Source organism: Haemorhous mexicanus, chromosome 1 (assembly GCF_027477595.1).
Source record: "Haemorhous mexicanus isolate bHaeMex1 chromosome 1, bHaeMex1.pri, whole genome shotgun sequence".
Classification (NCBI taxonomy): Eukaryota; Metazoa; Chordata; class Aves; order Passeriformes; family Fringillidae; genus Haemorhous; species Haemorhous mexicanus.
The window spans coordinates 135670113-135686807 of record NC_082341.1 but is presented as its reverse complement, the minus strand read 5'-3'; the positions used below and the strand labels follow the sequence as shown (position 1 = coordinate 135686807).

The 16695-nt window shown below is 39.1% G+C and overlaps 1 protein-coding gene across 2 annotated transcripts in view; it reads right to left on the bottom strand.

Annotated features, from left to right (window-relative positions):
- Nucleotides 1-434: 434 nt before the first annotated feature.
- The window catches only part of CPQ (carboxypeptidase Q), a 147852-nt gene continuing 131591 nt past the window's right edge, over nucleotides 435-16695 (bottom strand). Inside the window, exons 8-9 of one of the 2 annotated variants that reach the window (XM_059864224.1) lie at nucleotides 2773-2929; nucleotides 435-1097 (exon numbers count right to left, since the gene is read on the bottom strand). In XM_059864224.1, coding sequence (XP_059720207.1) covers nucleotides 1091-1097; nucleotides 2773-2929 — 164 coding nt within the window. In that variant the 3' untranslated portion in view covers nucleotides 435-1090. Of the gene's footprint in view, nucleotides 1098-2432; nucleotides 2930-16695 lie in introns of those variants that run through there. The other variant, XM_059864232.1, reaches the window with a different exon arrangement.

Genomic DNA, 16695 nt, shown 5'->3' with positions numbered 1-16695 from the left:
TTATCTTTTGAAATTTAAATTTTTGACATAGATTTAAATACTAGTGCTGGCTTTTTCAGCTCTCACCTCACAGATCTTTGCACTAAAAACCCCAAATGTTTATTGGAGGGAAATGTACCCATGGTCCCTTTGACCTAGAATATTATAAATTATTTATGATAAGCACAGATTTATGGCAGGTGACCCTCACAATAATAGTAATATAAATAATGTCCTAAGATACTACTTCCCAAATTAAAAGTTGAGAAAGATTCTCAAAGATTAATGGTATATGAGTGGAAGGAAAAGTTATGTTGGCTTACCTGGATCACCTCAGAAGTGCTCTTGAATTGAAAATTGACCAAGTGATCCATGTTTAGTGGCCACTAATTGGAATAACATCATTGCTACACTGAGCAGTGGTAAAAATAAGCTATTGCACAGATGGTACAAAATCCCACTGGAAAGAAAAGAAATTTATTAGCATCGCCTTGTTTATGGAAAGTTTTGAGGGAGGCACATCTGAACAGGCAGATTACCAGGAGAATACTATGGACAGATAGGTCTGAGAGCTAATACACATCAGGATAAAAACAGGGAGACTCAGAGACAATGTCTTATTTTAATGAAATCTGGTTTTACAAGTAAAAAAAAAATAACTTGTTTTTCAATCTCAGAAATAAGATAATTTTATTTTCATTATTTCTATTAAAACAGTTTTGGTTTTTGAAACTTTTTTCCAAAACCAATGCTTCTCTCTAGAGCTGTGGTGTATCTGAAGCTGACATGAAGGTTACATTTTCTTCAGGGGCATCATGGTCTTAATTTTTACAGTCTATCTTATATAGTTGTGTTGCTTTTGGCCTGGGAAGGGTTAATTTTCTTACTTAGGAGCTGACAAGCACATCTTGACATGTGCTGTGGTGCCATGTGCACACTTGTAGTGTTATTCTTCTCTGCAGAGGAGTATTCTTGACTCCAGAGATTTTCTGTTTGACTTGAGGCAACGGAGAAAAACACAAACACCATTTCCAAGAGAGCACAGGTTAAGATTTGCAACAATATAGGTAACTTCACAGAACATCCTTCTGAATTTCTGATGTACAAAGCCTCACACCCTAAGGGAAAACAATATGGAACAACAATTCAGGAAACAGTCACATTGTGTGAAGGACAAAAAGCTGGATTTGGAGACAGCTGAGGATCTGTCAGTGGTGAGCACTTCCAAGTATGCTCTTGTCAAGCAAAAAGAAACACAGGCATCATGCCTTGAAAGCAGAGGAACCCTTTGCTAACTCTATTTCAATATTGTTTCTTTAGAAAGATAGAGCAGCGTATCTCCAGGCAGCTTTTATGCTCTTGAAATGATTTGGAGGGAACATTGAAATAGTTAATAAATTTGATGGAAAACAGCTATTATCACAGTAAACAGATACCATGATTATGAATTCTATAAAAATGAATTGCTCATGATTCAGCTATTGCTCAACAGCAGAACTGATTAACAGCACTAGGGACTGCCTGCTATTTGGTATAATGCTCCATGTTTGTAACATCAGTTACAGTTTGGTGCTGACTACATTGCAGCAGTTATTCACACACTAAGTTTGCTTGTTGTAAAATTTAAAACCACAAACGAGGATCACGTCACAAGTAAATGAGCAGAAATCATACGCCTTAAAATATTCCCCAAGCCCAGTTATACCTTCTCTACAGACATGCCTGAAACTCATCTGAACATTCATAATCTCAGTAAGCAAGAAAAAACCCCAACCCCCAAACCAACAAAGTATATAAGAATCAAACTCCCAGGTTAATCCCTCCATCAAAGTAAATTTGTACCAGCATCCTCTAGCCCAGCTTCAGCACGGGAGACCATCCCTGCAAGCCAGGGGCAAGTAGGAATGGCTTCAGGATTCTGAATCAAAATCTGCTCTTACATTTTGTTTGGATGTCAGCTGGCAAGTACTGAAGGTCACAAATCACAGCTGTGTGTTTTTTCTGAAACATGGCATTTCACAGAAAAACTGCCACACAAAATTCTCTGCCTGTCACGATGGTGAGTCTTGCATGAGAAAGAAAAAGACAAACATGGCTTTTCATGAGGAGGTGCCCAAAAAGACACAGGAGAGCTGGGAATCCTCTGCTGGCTTTCTATCTCTGTGTCCTGGTTTATCTGAGTCTTTGGGGAACTTCCCATAAGACCTAAAAATGGACCTGAGTGAAGCTATTATACTATTTAAGCATTTTGACTATAATTTGACCATTCTATCATATATTACCATTAAAAAAGACAAGATTTATTTGTCCTATAACCTGAAAACTTCTAGAAACTACAGTATTACCTTAAAACAGTGAAAATAAAGAGCTGTTTGGTTAATAATACATAATTCCAATGCACAAAATGAAAGACAGAAACAAGACCAATAAACATGTACTCAAAATCAATACACTTGTCTGATGCAAAAAATTTATTTGGTATATTTTTTCTGCTGCACAAGATCACTGTGCATACAAATAGTTATTATATCATAGTCAAAGAGGTATCATATCTTCATCTGAAATATAAGAAGTACTTAAAGGAATACATTTAAGTGAAAATCACAAGTGGAAGAGATCAAAACAGCAAAAAGCAGGAATGCATAAAAAAGAACGTGTTTTGAGGAAAACAGATGTAATAATAAAGCAGAAAACCAAGGGTAGCAGAATTTACTACGGCTGCAGTCCACATACATTAGTGGACTTACATTCTTTACTGAAGAACAGAAATCTTCTTTCTTGCTGTTTTATTACCTTGGCAACATATCCTCCATGTCAGCAATTACATAGGAGACAACAGTCCAAACAGCAGCACAGAGATTCATCTGGTTTGGATCCTGAACTGTCATCGTGTCCCCTTGAGAATGATGAAACCAGAAGTATTTATTGATGTCAGTATGCAAGCTGGCACCTACAGAGAAAAATGGGCAAAGTTCCATTATAGGAATACAAATATTTAAAAGGGAATATAAACTTGAATCTGTTCCTTGGCTGTTAATGATTAAAGCCACATGCAACTGTATAAAATTCATAATACATTTGAAATAAAATCTCTGTACAGAGCCGTGCCATGTGCAGTTTGTAGGGTTTAGGTTAATTGACTGGTGTGAGCATGAGGCAGCAGAAATTCACACTGGGGAAAAGCCAAGCTTCCCCTGGGAGACTCGTTTCCTCAGCAACAGTATGCATCCATTTTCTTCTGAAACTAACAGAGTTCAAGCAGGAAAATCCCTACAGTAACTCCACAGCAGCGCTTCCCCTGTTCTCCACTGATGAGTTACAACTGATTTATGAATCCTTTCCTTGCTGTTACTTGTGCTGGGGAACACTTTGGAATTTGCTTCTGCCTTTGAGCCCCTCTCCATCACAAGGATGTGCTGTTTCAGAACAAGTTTCCAGATAATCTGGGGTATCCCAGGTAGCCCAGGACTACATTCCTCTCACAGTCAGGAGTCCTCATCAGCTGGGGCAGAAGGAAGTTGAGTGAAATCACAATTCTTCCCATTCAGGAACAACTGATTCCCTCTAGGACTATCTGGGCAGGGAAAGGACTACTTTTTCCCAAGCTAGGTGGGTTCAGGGAGCACAAATAATGCTTGCAAGGCATCACTCAAGGCAGACCAAAGCCAAGGTGAGCTGGAGAAGCTGCCACCTGACTAGGAGCTGCAGAAGAGATGCTGGCAGAGGATAATTAACCTGGCTATTCTCTGCTCCAGTACCCACTGACCCTCTCTAACTCCCTATTCTCTTGCATTTCCTTCTTTCCCAGTTCATTACCTCTGCCTCTCCTCCAATTTTATCAGCCTTCTCCAGCTTTGTTGTAATGTCAACAACCGTTCCATCATTAACAGAACTCCACATCAAATTTTGATATTAACTAAATTTGATATTTTCCCTCACCACACTCATTCACTGCTTGCAATTCCTTTGCATTGTTCCTTTGTCCTGCTCCCTGACCAGGGCTAGGAGGTGCACAGCTCCCTGGAAAGGACTCAGCACAAGACCCACTCCTTTCTTGGTCTACAAACCCAGAGAACTGTGTGAATTCACAAGTAAGAGCTAAGGGCTCCAGGCAGAAACACAAACTGAGGATACTCCTTTCATGCCAAGTAAGAAGGAAAAACCCCAGGACTGTTTGACTATAAAGATGAAGTACATAAATTATTGATATATTTATTTACACGCAGTGGAAATCAGTATCAGATGAGGAAGGCTTTGATAAACTCATGTGTGCTTGTAAGACTTACTGTTATGATTTTTCTTGGCTTTCCTGAGATGCCTGAAGCCTTTGAAGAGAATGAAAGCAAAATTTCTCACAGCATAACTGCACATTCCTATCATACATATCTTTTGATCACTCAAACAATCATTCAGAGTCCAGCTCTCCCTGTGGGTAACAGGCAGGTTTCTCTTGCTGTAATGGGGACTGACTTGGATGGCTCAGTTCACTGCTATTTTGGAGGGAGGGAATAGAAAGTTAATGCATTTTAATTCCACCCAAGGTGAAGATCCCTTCACAAGAGGGATGATAAGCAGAAAGACCAAATGCTACAGCATAAGGTTATACAGTATTGTGATTGATTTTATTTTAAGAAGCTCTTCTAGATCTTAAATGACCTGTTTGCTCCTGACTTGAAGTACTGCAATCCCACAGAAGACACTGGGTAGGTTACTAGGTAGGTGCTGAATTATGTTCTAATAATTTTAGCATTCAATTTATGTCAAGTCATAGTCACTTTTAAAATTTTCTTCTGAATCCTTTTAAATATATGCAATCATAAAAGGATTGAACAACGGTAAATTCTTTAACTGATGGACTTCTGCACTACAGACACATTACAAGTTAAGCTGTTAAGGCAAGCCCATTAGTGTTTTTGAACACTTCTGAAGACTCAAGACAAAAAATTGCCCAGATTTTGTCATAGAAATTTCACTAATAAGACTAACTATGGATTTACAGAATAGCACTTTATTTCTGTGAGTGGAACAAAAACTAACACCCTTTGCTTTGTCATGTTTAACTCTCTGAAACACTGGAAAAGATTTTTTTCTCTCTGAATTGATTTTATAAATCAGAAAATTACTGACTTTGACATCAAGCAATTACAGTGCAAGAAAATCAAAAGGTTCTCAAACGGGCCATGCTGTCTCTGTCACGTTGTGGGTTAGCACTGAAACCAGTGACCTGCAAACATCTTGAGTGACTAAGGAAAATACCCTAAGAAAGTAGCTTTATCCTCTGTAATTAAAAACTAAAGTGAAAATCCATGTTCTTGGCTTTGAGCACAGGAAGAGTTTATACCCGAGGGCTTCACACAAACCTCTGGGCATGAAGCACTCTGGGGCACAGATGTGACTGCAAGCAATTTTCACTGCAAGGAAGTCTCCTGCTTCAAGCTTGAGTCTCCTCCATGCTGATGCCAGCTGCCTGCAGACATTTCTGCTGCCAGAGGTTGCCAGGCTCAGTGAGACACTGACAAGTGCCCTTTCACCAGTAAAGGCATCCAGGGCTCAGACCAGCCCCTGCAGATGACCATGAAGAGGGAAGGAAGTTCTGCAGGGTCCTGCGGACTGCAGTCATGTTTGGTTACCTCAATAAAGTCCATAGGGACCTTCAGCCTCTTTTCTAAAAATCTAACAGAAGAAGCAATGCTGTGAACCAACTGTTGTTGTTGTTGCTGTTGTTGTTGTTGTTGTTGTTATGTAACATTTGTCTCAGGAACAACAGTCAATAACAAATGGGGGTTTATTTTTACCAAGCTAGGAGTCAAGTAACAGAGATGAAGAGCCAAGGCTCACAGACCTATAAATTATTTACCCATGTCCATGCTAGCCACCCAGAAAGGGAATGGCATATAGCCTTGAAAGAGTCCATAAGCTTTAATTAAGTACTTAAAAATCCTCAGTTGGGTGGTGTTATGTAAGTGTGCACCACATATCTAATTCTGATTTCCAGCTGGAACCAATACTTGAACAGAAAACAAAGAGATGGGCTAGGTGCTACACTGTCACATTTCATGCACTTCGCTCTTTTCCTGAGTTTGCAGAGCAGCCATAAAAAAAAAAAGGCAATGTTTGCCAAACAACCCTCTTTAATTGTCCTTTTCCAGTCTGTTCATTTTTACAGTGATGCAAGTCACATGAGAAACACTGCTGACCAGAAAGGAGATCAGTGAGAAAGTGTTTCTAGCTGGATATAATAGGTGCTGTGGCATGAAAAGTGGTAATGTTAAAAACTGCTGTCAAAAATGCCATATATTACTTGAATGCATCAAAAATACTGGAAATTAAAAATTGAAAAAAATAAATCATTTACAGCTTCAATAAAATAATACAAAGATAATTCATAGCACCATTACAAGGTGACAGAAAGCCCTCTTTAGCACAGCTTAGTTACCTAATTTAATGCATGTTACTGCATCAGCAGCTATCTAGTGCCACTAGACAGTGGCACTAGATCTAGTGCCTGGTGATCCCCCAGGGTCAAACACTAGGACAAGTTGCCCAGAGAGGCTGTAGAGTTTCCATCCTTTGACAGAACATGGTCCTCAGCAACCTGGTGCAGGTGACCCTGCTAAAGCAGGGGAGTTGGACTTGGTGAGCTCAAGGGGTTCCTGCCAAACTCAGCCATCCTGTGGCACTCTAACCCAAGGTGCCTTGAGTCTTTCAGACATCTCTTAGAATTCACAAAAGATAAAAATAATTCTCCAAGTTCATTCCTGTCTTGAACTCATTTGATTATTCTCTGCATAACCAGCTATGTCATACTTGTTTTGATGCACTGCATAAGTCAGGGAAAAGCAGCTGCTTTGGTAATTCATGCTGACCATGTATTTTAAGTAATCAGCTATGATTACTAAATGAACTTGATGAAAATATACACAAATTGAGAAATTCTGAAAAACACTCCACTCCTTCTAGCTTCTGATCTCAGCATGAAATGCCCAATGCAAGCACTCATTAGCTGATGATAAGGATATTATTTCCTTACAATGTGTTCATATCAAACACCAATTCTTCACACATTAATAAAGTGACAAAGGTCTTATTGCCAGCTTAAGAAGATGAGATGCTGCTATTGAGGTAAAAGGATGCATGAACCACAAAATGAATGATGGGCATGTCAATGATGACCGCTGCTTCTTGTCACTTTCTGTCAGGCACTACTGCCTTCATAAGCACTGCTGTCATAAGTCATAACTAGAATAAAACTCTATTGCCAGATATTTAAGCATTCAAATGACTGTCATTTGTGCAAAAAATTACTGGAAAAGTAGATAATGATTATCAGAATGAATACAAAGGCAGTTTTCTATAAAACACAGATATCTTCAAGGGAGAAAGCATGCAAAGCGTGTGGTAACTTCAGAGTAATTTTATATCTTAAAACATTTCGCATTACACTCCTCCCTATATTTTCTTTTTCTTTTTATACCCCAAACAGCACTCAATTGGCAAAGGAAGTCAAATGTGAGTTGTGGAGTCAGTGCACATTTGCTACAGAGTCCTATCAATAGCTTCCCAGTTGTCCTTGCTTTCAAGTAAACTTCACAGCTGTGCCATGAATCTTTCAGATACAATGGGAAAATCCCCACTGTTTCTATAAATTCTCTTGGGTGTCCTGGGTCTTCAATACTAGAGCTAGATCTCTGGGATACTGACCTCTGCATGCATGTTGCCTTATCCTGTGAAGTTAATATGCTAATAATTTATAAAAGTGTGTAACTTTTCAGGTTTCATTTTATAGCAGTCCCTAGAGGACGTGACAGAATTGCCACTCCATTATTTTATGTGGTATATGTACACCTCTCCAAAGAGGAAAGACTCCAGCTCAGAACATACACTCTAAACAGACAAGAGGGACTGAAGGATGAAAGGGGCATGCAGAGATGAAACGACAGATTCATTTTCTCACAGCAGCTGAGAAAGGAAGAGATGCCAGACATCTGAGCTGAGGCCAGTGTCCTGTTGAGTAAGCTGTACCTCCTAACAGCAAAGTTGGGAATGCCTCCCTTAACAAGGCATAATTTGCTCAATGTTTCCAAAAGTTTGCGGATAGAAAGAGGTTATAACACAGGCTTTGCTTGCATCTTCCAAATACCTGTTTGGGCTTCACCTTTGTGTCAAGACAAACCTACATGCTATCAAAGGTATTGATTGCTTCTAGCAAGATGTCAAGATATCAGATGCCTGATCTGAAACCTTATTTTTATTTCTGCAGTGATTTCCCTGGCTATAAAAGACAGATTCCTTTTTTCCCTATCTATTAAATACTTCTTTTGTTTCCTGCTTTTTTTTTTTTTTAAGAAACAGTAAAAATGCTTTTACTTAATTTTCAAGTTTATTCTAATGTCAGACCTTTTTCATGCCAATGACACTATTCAGGAATGTACTAAAAGTCTATAGTGCCTTAAAAATAAAGCAAATCCTGAAGAAATATACATATATTTTTCTTTTACATCAAGTACTCAAAAATGAAATAAGAGGCAAAGGGACATATCCCAATCTCCTATGCAGTTAAAAATTGGTATGTACCAGAAAAGCATAAACACAGAAGTTAAGAGCATACTATTCCTCACACACAGTAATAGAATCAATAGCCTGTCCCTTCTCATAGCTGCAGCATTTCTGCCTCACACATTTTGAAAGGTCAAAACTTCAGGGTGGAAGTAAGAAGACACATGGCTTTTCCTTCAAAGGAGATGTGCCAAAGACCTACAAAAGGAAAAACAGATGAAAGAAAGGAACAGGAACACAATTCCTTATTTTTATTTTTATTTTGTGCCTTTCTAAAGCCCAACAGGTCACAAACCTCAAGTGGAGCAAATCTTCTGCAATGGTAGCTGTGTTTAGGATGGGCTGGCTGGAATGCTCCATAGGTATCTCAACATCTCTTCTGCTGCAAGTCCTGTAGAGTGCTTGACTGCTTGTTTTAGGTGTTGGACAGATGTTTTGTGTGCTGTCCCTGCCTAACCTCAGTCTGCAGAACTACTACTGTAATGAAAACCCAGTTATTGTGGGCATCTCTTGCATGTATTTTGGTGGTCATAGGAACCTCTTCCTTTGTGGGATAACCTGAGAGCTGCCTTTATTGCCAATTATTTCATTATCCATTTTTCAAGTAAGCAGAGGCAATGGAGAATGCTAATGCTCTTTAGTGGGCACTGACAGCATCAGTTTTCTTGTCACTTAGTCTGAAATGATGAAATTACAGGCTAAGTTACTTGAGTTTCATGGCTACTGACACTGAAATAGTTTCCAGTACAGAGCCTATAAATGACAACAGAAGCCCTGCTGTTTCACCTCCTGAGTCACTCTCTCCAAAGTCTTTAAAATTCATGATTCAAACAACAAGACAGAGGGAAAGCTTTCAGGAGGTTGTTTCAGTGACTAATTAAATGAGACTACAGTATAAGGGAAACAATATGAAGTTTGCATTACTTCTTGTTTTGCTTAATGCATTTCAGAATGAGTCCTGTGGATTCACTAAACTGACTAAATTACAGCTCAGGATTATCACAGTTACTTTTGCAATGCATTAACCTTTCACTTATTGCATCAGAGGACCAGTGACAGCAGGGGATCCAACCCAAACTTGCATGAAATGCTGTGAAATGAGGTGCCAGGGAAGGAAGCAGTTCTACTTCATAGAGCACAGGCTGACTAGACACTATAAAATAGTATTCTAAACAGCCCTTGACTGAGAAAAACCCCACAAAACCCAGATAAATCTTCAATAGTAAAAAGCACTGGAAGTTCTTTCTCCATTCATCCAACCTCTACCTTAAATTGTCAAGGTTCTTTTTTTAATAAAAAAGAGAAAAGGGTAAGTCTCCCTAGCTGGTGCTGCCTAAACATGACCCACTTGCAGGTTCATCCTCCAGGATGGACAGATCCTCCACAGCACACTCATCACTAATTTGTGAACCTGTTTACAGTTCTGCCCACAGCTCCCTGTGGCAATGCATGGTGTGCCTGAGCATTTCCTGTGGGCTCACTACAGTTCTCACTTTGTGAGCTGTAGGAGCAGCACCCTCCTCTTTTTCATTCAGCTTCCTACCACTGGTGGCTTAATACAGTTTAATCAGAATAATCCTCCTGTTCTTCTGGTGATTCTTCTTCTCCCTTTCCTAGCTGTGTTTCACCATTCCTGAGATGAGAAGCCCAGTACTGCTTGCAAACACCAGCACGTGAATGGACTCTTGATGTGACTACAGCACACCATGACTTGATCTCCTTTCTGCTTTTTCTCTCTTCCTTCCTTCCTTCCTCAGCTGCATGAAACAGTGTTTTTTACCTTCCCTGGGTATTGACTTGACAATTTCAGACAATTATCCACAGTGATTCCCAGATCATTCTTCTTCAAGATAACATGGATCCTGTTGCTCTGTATCCATAGTTCCTGTACTGCATCACTCCGCATTTATTGACACAAAAATGTCACTGCTTGTTGTATTCTTTGTATATTTTCTACTATAAGATTACTGTCACATTTTCACAGTCAGCTTTAGTTTTGATATCAAATATTTGAAGCAAACTTTGCCAACTTGCTATCCTTGCTGTTCACTCCCTTTGCAGCTAACATGGAGTTTTGTGAACATCCAAAGCAAAAAAAAAAAGGTGACTGGGCAGCCTGATATAGACTTTCTCCATTAAGAAGACTGACAATTTATTTCTACCTTTTAAAAATCTGGTATTTACCACAAAGAAGGAAAATACCTCACCTCACAGTACCTTCTTCCTCTGTAGTCTTTGATCCTGGGGCTTTTGAAGACTCAGCTATACTTCACTGACCAGATCCAGCAACAGAAATGGTTACAAACTCTTCTGAAAATTCCTTGCTAGTCTGGTGAGGCATGACTTCTTTCTTCCAAAGCAACACGGACCCTTGAATTACTTTTGTATTTTGTGTTCTGGCTCTGTGACCACCCTGGCTAACTAAACCACAGATCCCTGTTTAGGGGATTCCCTACTTAGAGCATATAAATTTAGAAGGATTATGTACCTGTATTATATGCCTGTTTATGTTTGTAGATATTATGTATATTTTAATATAATTTACTTAATTTGTGATTTAAAATTATGTATATACCTGCATATGTTATGCAGAGACTATTTAAAAAGTTGATAGTTGTAAAAGTGATAGTTGGATTTACAAAGCCTTACTTACATTTTGCATTCTCTTTTAAACACTGTAAGTGGAATGAAAGTCATTGCAAAATCAGCAGTTTCTCTAATTTAAAATTCTTTTTCATGTGTTTGTTTATGTCTCAGCTCAGTAAAGCAGTTAAATATTCAGCATGTGATTTATTTTAATGCCATTAAGCTTTAAATGTCACACAAAAGGGTCAAGTGAATACTGGGACCCATTTGAACCATCTTTTCCTGACCAAATGCATTTCTGTGTTTCTATACTCTCTGTGTAACTGCACCATGTAGCTGACATTATAAGGCTGCTTAGAAACCCAAACTATTGAAGTGCTTTCTTCAACGTTCTCTGCTAGCCAAAGAGCCTCCTGCTAGCACCCAGGGCTAGACCCTTGCTCCACCCTGTTCCAACAACTTCCAAAATCATCCCAGAAATGCTGTGGAAAGAGACACTCCCTAGACTGTTTAGAAGTCACATGTGGGGAGAGAGAACCATGAAAATGACCCATTTGTCAAGATTTTGAGCAGCATTTCTGTTTGCAGTAATTATCTGCATTCATTTGCATTTTCAATCCATTCAAGAAGCTTCCTTGTATTTTACAAGAAATGGAGCTATTTCCTAACTCACAAACCAGTTTAAAGCAAGCCTTTAGGCCTGCTCTTCTAGAGGATGCTGGAGACAGAGAGGAAACACACAGGTTCTCATTTGCAGTAGCCTTTGCTCCTCGATACGATTGCAGCTGGATGTTTAATCCCAAAGTTCCTGTAGGATCCTTCCCACCAAGCAGTCCACTACTAGAAATGCCTGTGGTCATAGGACCCAACTAAGCAGAGCTCCCTTCTGCCCAGATGGTGCTGAGAAGAGTTAGTTAATGAGCATCCTTGGGCTTAACTAGTTGTGAAAAAAAATCCCAAACCATCAAACCAGTCACCTAATTAAAGTAAAACACATCCTAAGCACACTACAAGTCTGTTGTATTTTATGTCACAGAAATCAAAATTGCATTTATTCAACCACACCCACAGGATGAGCATGGTTTTACTGTCTCTATTTTTGCACCCCACTGAGACTATCAAACTCTTCATGATAGATTTTAGATGGAGGACCATTATACAAAGCTGGAAGAATATACTTTGCCTACAACAATAAAATATAATTTAAAATATTTGTGTTACTTGAGTAATGCCGTACTTGAGCTCTAAGCCAGTAAGTTATTTCATTACATGTTAGATGCTCCAGATATTGGTGATGAAATATCTTTTGCATTTGATCTCCAGGGTATATTTAGTTATTTAATTAGTAACAGAAATGTTGAGAAGATCTTGAAACAAAGTTTAAACCTTACTGCAAGGTTCAGGACTATCCAGATGTGGGAATTTTCAGTCTTTGGGGTTGGAGTTCTGAGAGCCACAAAGCCTACAGCTCCAGGGACACTTCCTGGGGCTGCAAAAGGCATGTGAAATGGAGCATAGCACTGCACCAACACTGTTCCCTTCACACCTTTCTCATCTGGCTAAACCATAGTGCAGGGCACCTCAGCTGCAAGCCACCACTGAGACTAGGGTTCAGAGAACCCCAAAACCTTTCTGCTCTAGTCTAAAATCATGTTATCCAGAGGGTGATGAACACAAAGTAGCAGGAATGAATATTTATTCAATATCTAAAGCAACAGATTGCATATTTCTGTCAGCGAAACTACAAAAATAAACCCCCCCACACTTAAAAAAATAAATATAAAAATAATTAAGGTACAGTGAAGACACCTGCTGCAACATTGTTCTTCACAATCCCAGAATCTCTCTGTTTTAATAGTCCATAAAATTACACAGGGCTTCATTAGGAAAATAAAGGGGAAACTGAAGAATTTCTGGCCTTTAAAGTAAGGAAGTAGAGAAATTCCTCACACCTAATCTGACTCGGCAGTGTATCGCTACTTGTACGTGGGCTCTGGCTAATCCACAGAGCAGAACTAATCCTAGAAGAAGACAAAGCAAATAAGGCAATGACCCTAACTAGCACAACTCTTCCAGCCTGTAAATTTGAGTTGCTGTGATAGCTATTTTGTCACAGAGCAAATGTGCTTGTCATAGTGCTAATATGTTAAGAGAAAAAAAAAAGCATATAAGCTCAGGAAGAACACTAAGAGAAGCTGACAATTAATTTCAAGATGAAAGTTTAACCTGTTTACTTCCACTGAAAGATCCTCAGTCAGTGCATCAGTAAGTGCAAATAACATTTGTCTTAAAACAGGCCTACTGCATTCAATGTTTTACCACACTGCTTTCTTATGAACTTGAGCTTTACTTTGGTTTTGTTCAAATTAAACCTATATGGTTGAAGGCCTCATTTAAAACATGGAAAGCAAAGACTGATTGGGTGATAGAAACAGAACAAGGCACTAGTGAGTCCAGCTGCCATGAGTGTCAAGCTGCTGAGTACAGCTTTGAAAATACTCCTCCAGAATCAATATGATTATCTCCATCACAATCATAATTTTGCAGAAATCAAGGATCAATATATATATTTTTCTCCATTTGTTAATAAAAATCTGCAAAGGCCTATTTAAAATTATATACTTTTACAGAAATTTTTAAACAATTCCAAAAGACACGTTTTACATATGATGCAACAAATGTAGATAATTTGATAACAGGGACCAAACTCTACATGCTGAAAAGAAAATACACCTCTATTAGTCCACCATTATTATACCTCACCATCCTGATATATTGTGTCTCAGCTAAAACTAAAAGCAATGTTTACAGCTGCATAAATGGAAGTCATTTCAATTTGGATTTAGTCAAAGAAATCAAGAACAAGGCCGCTCTCATAAAGTTGTTTATGTTGCCACAATCAAATACCACCTATAGACTAATGCAAAAGGACAGAAAGACCCAGTGATGATGATTGTTAGCAGCCTAGAGGAAAATTATTATCAAATGATTAGAGAGAAGCTAGAACTTAATACATTCATTAAAAAAAAAACAACCCTTAATCTCTGCATTGCTATGCTTGCCTTCCACAGGAGAAAGACATGCTCCCCAAATGCAAGTTTTCATCACCAGAATACCATTAGACTATTGGTTCCTTTCAAATACATAAATTGCAGACTCTTTTTACAGAGCAGATGTATAAAAATAAATATTAACATATATATACATATGCATCTACCAACCTACACATAATTCAAAACCTTTCAGGAGCCAAATGCACATTTGCAAAACAGAAGGGCATGCTCTATGTTCAAAGGACTGCAACAAATACTCAGCAAACTGGGATTATAAGTCTTACCTAAAAATAACTTGAATGAAAAATTTTTACACTCTAGCCAATATTTATTTTACATTGATATCCTCCCTTTACTTTTACATCCTCTCTTTCAAACTAACAGGCATCTGATAGTTAAAAAAAAAAACAGGATTATTTTTCTTGCTTTAAGGCCCATCATTGCAAAATAATTGTGCATGCTTTTTGGTGGAATAGTTTCCATTTCTCACTCCTAAAAGAGAAAGAAAAAAAGAAGAAAAAGTGGTAGGTCTCATTAGTCCTGGGTAGTCTAACCTGAGCCTCAGCTATTATCAGATTTGTCAGAAAAGGCAAAGAAAAAGCACAACCTTTTTGGAAATGCAGCCACTGAAATTAGAAAGCATTGAGTGAAGAAGAGAATATTTCCCCTGTCACATATTCCTTTCAGGGTCAAAAAGCACACAAGTGAGATTTTAAATAAGTAATTCATTCCAGGTAAGTACAGTCATGCTGTTTCCAGGCTGACAGACTGCCATTACATCCCACCACTGCCAGCAGGGCTCACTGCTGTGACTCCAAAGGTGGCTCTAGGTTTGGAAAAATAGGGTCTAGTAGAGGAGACAACAATAACTACCTAATAATTAGATTCTTGTGCTGTGTCTTGAGTGCCCAAGGGTTTTGTGGAATTAGATGAGGCACCCAGAGTGTCTTTACCAATGTCTATTTTAGCAAATGGAGTGGCCAAACATTCACTCGTTGAAACAGTAGAAGAGCAACCACGCTTTTCCCTATCTCAACAAATTTAAAACACAACGCAAATCAAAAGAAAAAGTAAATGATCTGAATAAAAGCAGCAAAATGCAAGGAATAATGCTATTCCTGATGGGGACATGTATCCAACACTTACAATTTTTTCTTTTTTTTTTCCCCAAAAATGATGCTCTACACCTAAAACTGGGGGGGAAGATGTTTTTGCCCAGGTAAATGTAATAACAGCTGGAGCCAAGGGCCAAGCCACAGCTCACAGATCTCAGGGAGGTGAAACCAAAGGAGGTCTGGCTGGGGAGGATTGACACAAGCCATGGGCAAAGCAGTGATCCCTCCCATTTGCACAGATGCGGGAGAGCTGGCTCAGCAGGCAGGAGCTCTCATACCTGTTAAATTATTACAGTGTTTCTTAGCACTCTCTTAGCTCAGGCTCCAGGAACCACAGGCAGTCCCTTCCCTCTTGCTCTCTAATTAGAAACCTGAAGTCATTACTTTGGTTAAGGGATAGTGAAATTGTCATTGGGTTGAGTATACTGAGTGAAAAGGTTTTTAATCAGAGATAATGCTCTCAAAAACAGAGGACTATGTCTCAAAAGCATTATACCCTTAACAAATTTCCTGGCAGCTATTTGTCTGACCGAAAGAGAGAAGCTGCAGTGCAAAGATACAGAAAGCAAATGACATTTTTAACTCTGTGATGATCCCTTCTTCCCCTCCAGCATCCTGAAATAAAAGACATAAATGCTGAGCACTTGGAGGCTTCAACAGCATCCAATGCTTGTGCTTTTAATGATGACTGCACAAGAACATCTGCCCTAAAATCTAGCCAGCAGTGCTGGTGGACAAGAAAAGTACCCACAGTAATTAGGAACTCTAGGAAGAAGCAGTCAGACTAATTAAGTTTTCTCAATGTTTCCCATTTAGCATATCTTAGGGATTTAAAATTAAAGATGTGTATAATTCAGGCTGTTTTCAAGACTGAGATGTTTAAAACTTGTTGATTAGTTTTAGCTGCACAATTAAATCTGCTTCTTAGTTGAAGTCAGAAGGGCTAAAATTGTTCAGGCCAAGAAAACAAGCTACTGCAGTAGGATGTGGAAGCCCTGAGAGGATCAGCCTGTGATCCTCACACTGCAACTCAGCAAGAGACTGAGAGCTGCCCTGTCCAACCCGATCTCTTTGATGTTGTCGGTGATTCCAAGCTCTAGAGAAATGGTGGCTGGAGCACTGATACCAATTTCAAGGCTGGCAGTGGCAATTCTGTGCAAGCATCTTAGGACCTCCCTAGTCCTTCTGCATGGGGAAAAAGCCCACCTCAAAAACAAATCAAGGTTTTGCCAAAATAAGGGATTTGGGCTATTAGTGATCATCTATTTCTGCAGCCTTTGAACAGTGACAACAAAATGAGGGACCAGCATTGACTGTGTGAGCGCACAGAGCAGCCCACAAGATTGTGCCTCTTTCTCCAGTGGCTGCTACAGATGCAAGGGCCTGGGTCAGGCTGCAAGATGCAC